The 10,000-nt window shown below is 33.6% G+C and overlaps 1 protein-coding gene across 1 annotated transcript in view; it reads right to left on the bottom strand.

Annotated features, from left to right (window-relative positions):
- The window catches only part of prtgb (protogenin homolog b (Gallus gallus)), a gene marked incomplete at both ends in the record, with an annotated part of 53,777 nt that extends 44,350 nt beyond the window's left edge, over nt 1-9,427 (bottom strand). The window contains 2 exons of the mRNA XM_079809538.1: nt 5,180-5,479; nt 9,361-9,427. Coding sequence (XP_079665664.1) covers nt 5,180-5,479; nt 9,361-9,427 — 367 coding nt within the window. The remainder of the gene's footprint in view (nt 1-5,179; nt 5,480-9,360) is intronic.
- Between the last annotated feature and the right edge of the window lie 573 nt (nt 9,428-10,000).

Here is a 10,000-nt window from a genome sequence, read left to right as displayed (position 1 = left end):
ATCTTATTGGTCAATAAATGAATATCTAATAATAATAATATCTAACATCAGCTAATTGCAATATTAATATATAAATATAATGAGTATATTTAAATTAAATAAAATAAATAAATAAATAAAATAATTACTGGTTTATGCTTGGAATAATAACAATCATTTAAAAATAATAATGCCCAATTAATTATTATTATTGGTCAATGAATTAGCCCATCTAATAAATTAATAATATCTAATAATAATATCTAACATCAGCTAATTGCAATATTAATATATAATGAGTATATTTAAATTAAATAAATAAATCAAATATTTACTGATTTATGCTTGTAATAATAACAATCTTTTAAAAATAATAATGCCCATTTAATCTTATTGGTCAATAAATGAATATCTAATAATAATAATATCTAACATCAGCTAATTGCAATATTAATATATAAATATAATGAGTATATTTAAATAAAATAATAAATAAATAAAATAATTACTGGGTTATGCTTGTAATAATAACCATTTAAAACGAATATTGCCCAATTAATCTTATTGCTCATCAAATTAATATCTAATAATAATATCTAACATCAGCTAATTACAATAGTAATGTTATTGATTTTATTTGACATACATGTAAGCGTTTGAATTGTAAATGAGTTGTGGAAGTGATTCAATGATTGTTGTGTAATGAGACGGCTATAATATAACATTTTAATGCGTTATAGATGGATAATATCTAATATCTAAAAAATGCTGGGTAAAAAATAACCCAAGTTGGGTTGAAAATGGACTAACCCAGCAATTGGTTTTTTTTAACCCAGCGGTTGGGTTAAATGTTTGCTTGAAACAACCCAATCGCTGGGTTAGTCCATTTTCAACCCACCTTGGGTTATTTTTAACCCAGCATTTACTATTAAACCCTTAAACAAACATGCAAAACAACAGCAGGGCTGCCAGTGTGTGTTATGCTGCCATAATGCAGTGAATATGGGCTCTATGAAATATTATTTTTTCCCAAATTGCATTAAAATTTTCATTTTTGGACTTCATTTAAATAGTTATTTAAAAAGCATGTCTAGTTCATTTAAATGAAACTTTTTATTAACAAGAATTTATTAAAAGTTTAACAAAAATTACATTTTTAGGGCCTTATGAAATTCGTTCTATTTATAATATCTCTTATATTATTTGTTTTTAGTTTTCTGGATTTCATTTTCAATGGTTTAATACATTTTAATAATCAAAAAGCATGTCTAATTAATTTAAATGAACACTCTAAAAAATGCTGGGTTAAAAATAACCCAAGTTGGGTTGAAAATGGACTAACTCAGCAATTGTGTAGTTTTAACCCAGCAATTGTGTAGTTTTAACCCAGCAATTGGGTTGTTTTAACCCAGCAATTGGGTTGTTTTAACCCAGCAATTGGGTTGTTTTAACCCAGCAATTGGGTTGTTTTAACCCAGTGATTGGGTTGTTTTAACCCAGTGATTGGGTTGTTTTAACCCAGCAATTGGGTTGTTTTAACCCAGCAATTGGGTTGTTTTAACCCAGCAATTGGGTTGTTTTAACCCAGTGATTGGGTTGTTTTAACCCAGTGATTGGGTTGTTTTAACCCAGCAATTGGGTTGTTTTAACCCAGTGATTGGGTTGTTTTAACCCAGCAATTGGGTTGTTTTAACCCAGCAATTGGGTTGTTTTAACCCAGCAATTGGGTTGTTTTAACCCAGTGATTGGGTTGTTTTAACCCAGCAATTGGGTTGTTTTAAGCAAACATTTAACCCAACAGCTGGGTTAAAACAACCCAAATGCTGGGTTAAAACTACCCAATTGTTGGGTTAGTCCATTTTCAACCCAACTTGGGTTATTTTTAACCCAGCATTTTTTAGAGTGAAACTTTTTATTAACAAGAATTTATTAAAAGTTTACATGTTACAACAAACATTACATGTTTAGGGCCTTATGAAACACGTTTTTTTTTTAATAATATCTCTTTTTTATTATCTGTTTTTAGTTTTCTGGATTTCATTTTTAATGCACTCTAAAAATGCTGGGTTAAAAATAACCCAAGTTGGGTTGAAAATGGACCAACCCAACAATTGGGTTGTTTTAACCCAGCGGTTGAGTTAAATGTTTGCTTAAAACAACCCAATTGCTGGGTTAGTCCATTTTCAACCCAACTTGGGTCATTTTAACCCAGCATTTTTTAGAGTGTAATAATAATATTTCAGATGAGATATTATTATATATCTAATGTATCTAAGATTCTATAATGACAGTTATGAGTTGATGCTGCTGATTGTCCTTGCATCTCCACATCTAGGCTATTGTAGAGAGTGATGTCCATCCCATCAGCCGTATGGAGCAGAGCTTGAGCTCAGGCCGGAGAGAGTTCAATAGCCACAGCTGTTTCTCTGCCCACGGGGTCATGGGGAACAAACGGCCCTCAGCTCTTTACTGCTCAGGGGCCGGACTAAAGACCACCAATGGCCTTTCACAGATTCCTCAATCACAGCAACATCTGCTGCTGTCAGAGACACACATTAGTCCACACTTTACCCCTTAAACTGGACCAAAACATCACTGAACACATACTCATTTATACTTCAAACATCAACTCTGTGGCTTTTCTTTACTTTCTCTAAATTGATTTTGGCTGAAAAATATTAGTTTTGTTGAATTTTAATTATATAAAATCCTTTCAATATGATTTTTCAACATTGAGCATGTGTCAAAGCACATCTCAAACTCATTTACTGAGACTTTATGAAGATTATTTCATATTTTACCCACGTTTTACATATTAAAATGTTATATTATAGTCGCCTCATTACATAACAATCATTGAATCACTTCCACAACTCATTTTCAATTCAAACATAAAGTCTGTGGCTTTTCTTTACTTTCTCTAAATTGATTTTGGCTGAAAAATATTAGTTTTGTTGAATTTTAATTATATAAAATCCTTTCAATACAAATTTTCAAAATTGTGCATGTGTCAAAGCACATCTCGAGCTCATTTACTGAGACTTTATGAAGATTATTTCATATTTTGCTCACGTATAACATATTAAAATGTTATATTATAGTCGCCTCCTTACATAAAAATCACTTCCACAACTCATTTTCAATTCAAACGCTTACATTTAAAACATCCAGATAAAGCTTGTGGCCTTTTTCAACACTGAATTTGGGAGAAAAATATTAATTTTATAGAATTTTATACACGTAAATAATACAGAATAATTTTAATATGATTTTTCAACATTGTGTGCATGTATCAGAGCACATCTCAAGCTCATTTACTGAGACTTTATGAAGATTATTTCATATTTTACCCACGTTTAACGTATTAAAATGTTATATTATAGTCGCCTCATTACATAACAATCATTGAATCACTTCCACAACTCATTTACAATTCAAACATAAAGTCTGTGGCATTTTTCAACTTTTTCTAAATTGATTTTGGCTGAAAAATATTAAGTTTTATTGAATTTTAATGATATAAAATCCTTTCAATACAATTGTTCAACATTGTGCATGTGTCAAAGCACATCTCGAGCTCATTTACTGAGACTTTATGAAGATTATTTCATATTTTTCTCACGTTTAACATATAAAAATGTTATATTATAGTCGCCTCCTTACATAAAAATCAACTCATTTTCAATTCAAACACTTATATTTAAAACATCTATAGACCGTGTGACCTTTTTCAACATTGATTTTATCTTATTTTAGTTAGCGGTTATGCTTGTAATAATATATTAATGATCATTTCAAAATAATAACACCAGATTAATTGCACTGGCTGATTTATTAGCCCATCTAATAACTGAATAATATCTAACAATAATATGTAATATCAACACTATATTATATTATAGTTACCAGTTGATGCTGATGAATTCAATATTACAGCTGCCATATTAGATCATTGAATCACTTCCACAACTCATTTACATTCGCTTACACTGATTTTTGTCCACCTATAATGTATTAAAACTTACTATAGCCGCCTCATTACAATACATAAATGAGTTGAAAAGTGTCCGCCTCATTTACACAGAACCATCGTTGAATCGCTTCCACAACTCAGATGTTGATATGATAGAGCGTGTGGCCTTTTTCCACATCTCTGACTGATTTTGGATGTTAAATGGATCTGGAAGTCCTGCGATTCTTCTCTTTGTGCCGGCCCAGATGATGGCCTACACCCGCTTCATCAGTGTTCATTTCGTTGACGAATAATTATCGTCAACAACCTTTTTTCACTGACGAAAACAAGACGATAACTAAATAAAAACTAGTGTTGGATGACAAAAACTATAACGAAAATCAACTCATTTTCGTCAACAAATAAAAACGATTAAAGAGCTCCAGAGCGGCTAAATCAATCAATAACACACATTTATGTCAGGCTATTGTTTATGAACTAATGCTGATGAATAATGACAATGTTCACTTTGCGATGTTTATATAGTAATGTGTTTTAGACGGTTGTAGCGATGCATATTTGATCTCCTGAACTTGAATGAGCTCCTGCAACTGCAATAGTAAGCCGAGATTTCAAAATAAGAGTCCTGGTGTATTTCCAGCTTGTTTATAATTAAAAGTCACGCATTATATATTCGTTTTTGCTTACATAATAAACTATATTTAATTTAATTCCTGTTTAATTCATAGTCAAGAGGAAAGAGCAGTATTTGACACATATTAAATAAAGTATCAGCGTTATAATAGTTCACTAAAACCAAAAATCTTCGTTACTTGAAATTAAATAAATGTTAACTGAAATTAAAAAAATAAACTTAATTGAAGCTTTCGCTTAACATGATATACTAACTAAAACAGAAATACAAAGTTTAAAAACTATATAGATGTTTTTAAAAAAGTGAATTGAGCTCTTTCGTGTATTTTTAATGTCAAAAACAAAATGATGTCGGTTATGTGACGCTTAAATGCTTAATGTATTACAATTGAACTAAACTCATTAGATTTTAGGAGACTTAATCTACTGTAGAATTAGTCGACTAAAATCTTATGATATTTAGTCGACTAAAACTAGAAACAATTCAGGTGACTAAAATATGACTCAAACTAAATGGCATTTTAGTCAAAAGACTATGACTAAAACTAAATCTAAATTTGCTGTGGAAATGAACCCTGATCTCCATATACGCACCTGAGATTGTAACGCGGGCTCTTTGGCTCAGGATGGCTCCGTATTTGTTCTGGACGAGACACTGATAGAAGCCCTCGTCTGATTGGTCAGCTGAACTCCTCAGGTCTGAGATGCTCAGCGACCCATTGGACAGGATGAGCCCGCGGCCGCTCTCCTGAAGATGGAGGCCGTTCTTCCTCCATCTCACAGTGATAGGAGACTCGCCTTGAGCCTGACAGTCCAAAACCACACGCCCGCCTCGAGAAGAAGACACGTCCTTGGGCTGGACGCTGAAAGACAACTCGCTGAAGCCAAAAACCCCTGCAGATGAGAAGGCATTATAAACGTTAAAACATTCAAATCACGATTCCAGCGAAACAAGACTTGCATATGAAAGAACCAGCCTAATCTATTTAGTCTCAGTCAACCGAGCCAGAAGAATCAATGCTGGACATTCATGCATTTCCACTCGAATCGTCATGACTTAGTTGCTGCATCTTAAAGTGTTAGTTCACCCAAAAATGTAAATTGTGTCATTAATGACTGAGCCTCATGTGGTTGGACACCCGTCAGACCTCCGTTCATCTTCAGACACAAATGAAGATATTTTAGTGTAAATCTGATGCTCTGAAAGGCCTCCATTGGCTCAACTTTACACTCTCAAGACCCTTAAAAGACACTAAAGACTAAAGTTACAAAGTCCATCTCACTACAGTGGTTCTACAATAACTTTATGAATCGGCGAGAATAGTTTTTGTGCGCAAAAAAACCCCAAATAACGACTTAAATAGTGATGACGATTTCAAAACACGGCCTCATGAAGCTTCGAAGCGTTATGAATCAGTGAGTCGATTCAGCAGTTTGAAGCATTATGAATCAGTGAGTCGATTCAGCAGTTTGAAGCATTATGAATCAGTGAGTCGATTCAGCAGTTTGAAGCGTTATGAATCAGTGAGTCGATTCAGCGGTTTGGAGCGTTATGAATCAGTGAGTCGATTCAGCAGTTTGAAGCATTATGAATCAGTGAGTCGATTCAGCAGTTTGAAGCATTATGAATCAGTGAGTCGATTCAGCAGTTTGAAGCATTATGAATCAGTGAGACGATTCAGCAGTTTGAAGCATTATGAATCAGTGAGTCGATTCAGCAGTTTGAAGCGTTATGAATCAGTGATAAGATTCAGCAGTTTGAAGCGTTATGAATCAGTGAGTCGATTCAGCGGTTTGAAGCGTTATGAATCAGTGAGTCGATTCAGCAGTTTGAAGCGTTATGAATCAGTGAGACGATTCAGCAGTTTGAAGCGTTATGAATCAGTGAGTCGATTCAGCGGTTTGAAGCGTTATGAATCAGTGAGACGATTCAGCAGTTTGAAGCGTTATGAATCAGTGAGTCGATTCAGCAGTTTGAAGCGTTATGAATCAGTGAGTCGATTCAGCGGTTTGAAGCGTTATGAATCAGTGAGTCGATTCAGCAGTTTGGAGCGTTATGAATCAGTGAGTCGATTCAGCGGTTTGAAGCGTTATGAATCAGTGAGTCGATTCAGCGGTTTGAAGCGTTATGAATCAGTGAGTCGATTCAGCAGTTTGGAGCGTTATGAATCAGTGAGTCGATTCAGCGGTTTGAAGCGTTATGAATCAGTGAGTCGATTCAGCAGTTTGAACTGCCAAATTTCAGCAGTTTGACACGCGATCCGAATCATGAATCGACTCACTGATTCATAACGCTTCGAAGCTTCATGATGCCGTGTTTTGAAATCGTCATCACTATATAAGTCGTTATTTAGGGTTTTTTTGCGCACAAAAACTATTCTCGTCTTCATAAAGTTATTGTAGAGCCGCTGTAGTGAGATGGACTTTGTAACTTTAGTCTTTAGTGTCTTTTAAGGGTCTTGAGAGTGTAAAGTTGAGCCAATGGAGGCCTTTCAGAGCATCAGATTTACACTAAAATATCTTCATTTGTGTCTGAAGATGAACGGAGGTCTGACGGGTGTCCAACCACATGAGGCTCAGTCATTAATGACACAATTTACATTTTTGGGTGAACTAACCCTTTAATATAGTCAGATTAGTTCAGTCATATAAGTTAGTAAAACAATATTTCTGACTGGTTTGATTCATGGCGTCCACTGCAACACATCTTTAAAAGCCATTTTAAGGTGTGAGGTTACCATATAAATGATTTCTAATGATGAAAAGACATATTCTTGTTGATAAAATAATAATTTCATGCATGAAAACGGTGATTCAGATGTTATAGTAAACATACCAGAACATCATGAAACACCCGAGAACCTAAATATTTTAGTTTAAAACGCAATATTTACTCGTATTCAAACTCTCTTAATGAAAATTAACCTTGGTAAAAGAACATAATAACCATGTTCTTTTGTCATATTGATCACAGTTTTACCACAAATATCAAGGTTAAACTATGGTAAACCCATGGTTAATTTGTGGTTGCCATTGTTTATCTATAATAACCATGTTTTTATTATAGTAAAAGTGTAGTAACCATGCTTTTTTGGTGGTTTGATCCCAGTTTTACTACAAATACTAGGTTAAACTATGGTAAACCCATGGTTAATTTGTGGTTGCCATTGTTTATCTATAATAACCATGTTTTTATTATAGTAAAAGTGTAGTAACCATGCTTTTTTGGTGGTTTGATCCCAGTTTTACTACAAATACTAGGTTAAACTATGGTAAAAACATGGTTAATTTGTGGTTGCCATTGTTTATCTATAATAACCATGTTTTTATTATAGTAAAAGTGTAGTAACCATGCTTTTTTGGTGGTTTGATCCCAGTTTTACTACAAATACTAGGTTAAACTATGGTAAAAACATGGTTAATTTGAGATTGCCATGGTGTAACTATAATAAAAATGTTTTTACTATGGTAAAAGTGTAGTAACTATGTTTTTTTTGTGGTTTGATCCCAGTTTTACCACAAATACCATTCTTAAACTATGGTAAACCCATGGTTAATGAGTAATTACCATGGTTTAACCACAATAACCGTGATTTTACAATAGTAAAAGTGTAGTAACCATGCTCTTTTGTCATATTGCTCACAGTTTTACCATAAATACCATGGTTAAACTATGGTTATTGTAGTAAAACCATGCTTAATGAGTGGTTACCATTATTTAACTACAAATACCTTGGTTAAACTATGGTTAATTTGTGAGATTGCCATGGTCTAACTATAATAAAAATGGTTTTACTATGGTAAAAGTGTAGTAACCATGTTCTTTTGGTGGTTTGATCCCAGTTTTATCACAAATACCATGCGGTAATGAATGTTTACCATGGTTTAACTATAATAACCATGGTTTTACTATAGTAAAAGTGTAGTAACCATGTTCTTTTGTCATATTGATCACAGTTTTACCACAAATATCAAGGTTAAACTATGGCAAAACCATGGTTAATGGGTGGTTACCATGGTTTAACCATAATAACCATGGTTTTATTATAGTAAAAGTGTAGTAACCATGCTTTTTTGGTGGTTTGATCCCAGTTTTACAACAAATACCATGGTTAAACTATGGTAAAAACATGGCTAATTTGAGATTGCCATGGTGTAACTATAATAAAAATGGTTTTACTATAGTAAAAGTGTAGTAACTGTGTTTTTTGTCATATTGATCACAGTTTTACTACAAATACCATAGTTAAACTATGGTAAAAACATGGTTAATAAGTGATTACCAGGGTTTAACCACAATAAACACGGTTTTATTATAGTAAAAGTGTAGTAACCAAGGTTTTTGTCATATTGATCCCAGTTTTACCACAAATATCAAGGTTAAACAATGGTAAACCCATGGTTAATTTGTGGTTATCATTGTTCATCTATAATAACCATGTTTTTTACTATAGCAAAAGTGTAGTAACCATGTTCTTTTGTCATATTGATCAGTTTTACCACAGATATAATGGGTAAACTATGGCTAGTTTTGTAAAATCATGGGTAATTTTCCTAATGACTGGATTAATAAGCAGCACTTCTGATCAGACATTCAGTCATCTAAATAATCTAACACGGACCTAAAGCAGTGTAAAGATGTGATCTGGATGAAGTTTAGGTGTTGTCCAGCGGTGGTAAACAAACGGTCAGCATCTTTCATTGTGAACTTGGAGACCTTCAGCCTTTACGCACGAGATTCCGGTCAAAACACGCGTGGATAAAACATCTCTTACCTGGAAACGACAACAGCCAGAGTAAAATCAGCAGACGCTGATGTGTTTTCCATTTCACGGACCCCATTTATCGACAATTCCCAATCATTCCGTGCGTTAAACCCGCGCGCGACCGGAACGCGTCATGACTCTCCAGAGATCCGTTGACTGACTGAAGCTCGCGCTCGCGCTGCTGCTGAGCGCGCTGCCCCCGCCCCCCGTGAACACGTGACCACACCCCTCATTATATATTCATGAGGTCCTCTTGTTTCCAGTGTCCACTTATTATATCATCTCTCCATATTTGATTTGATAACAATAAGTTACACAGCTCCAACAGACTCGTGATGAATCAACAGCAAACGTCATATTTATCATGTGTAAATATAGTACATGTAAAATATAAGGAATAATTAGTGAAAATGTATAAATGAGTTGAAAAGTGTCCACAGACCATGAAAGTTCACATTAACATAACATCTATAATTTTCTCTGAGCAAAAATATGAATATATAGCCTAAGTAAAATATTGTTCATCCCATTTTTTGGTCAACAACTGATTTATAGGGTTAGCAAACAACAAATGAATTGAAGAAAAATAATTATGCAGAAAAATGACTAATAATTGACAAATAATAAGCTTAAAATAGAATTACTATAA

This window comes from Gobio gobio, assembly GCF_949357685.1.
Source record: "Gobio gobio genome assembly, chromosome: 25".
Classification (NCBI taxonomy): domain Eukaryota; kingdom Metazoa; phylum Chordata; class Actinopteri; order Cypriniformes; family Gobionidae; genus Gobio; species Gobio gobio.
Note: the sequence above shows the minus strand (reverse complement) of the source record. Positions and strands in the feature narration are given on the sequence as shown.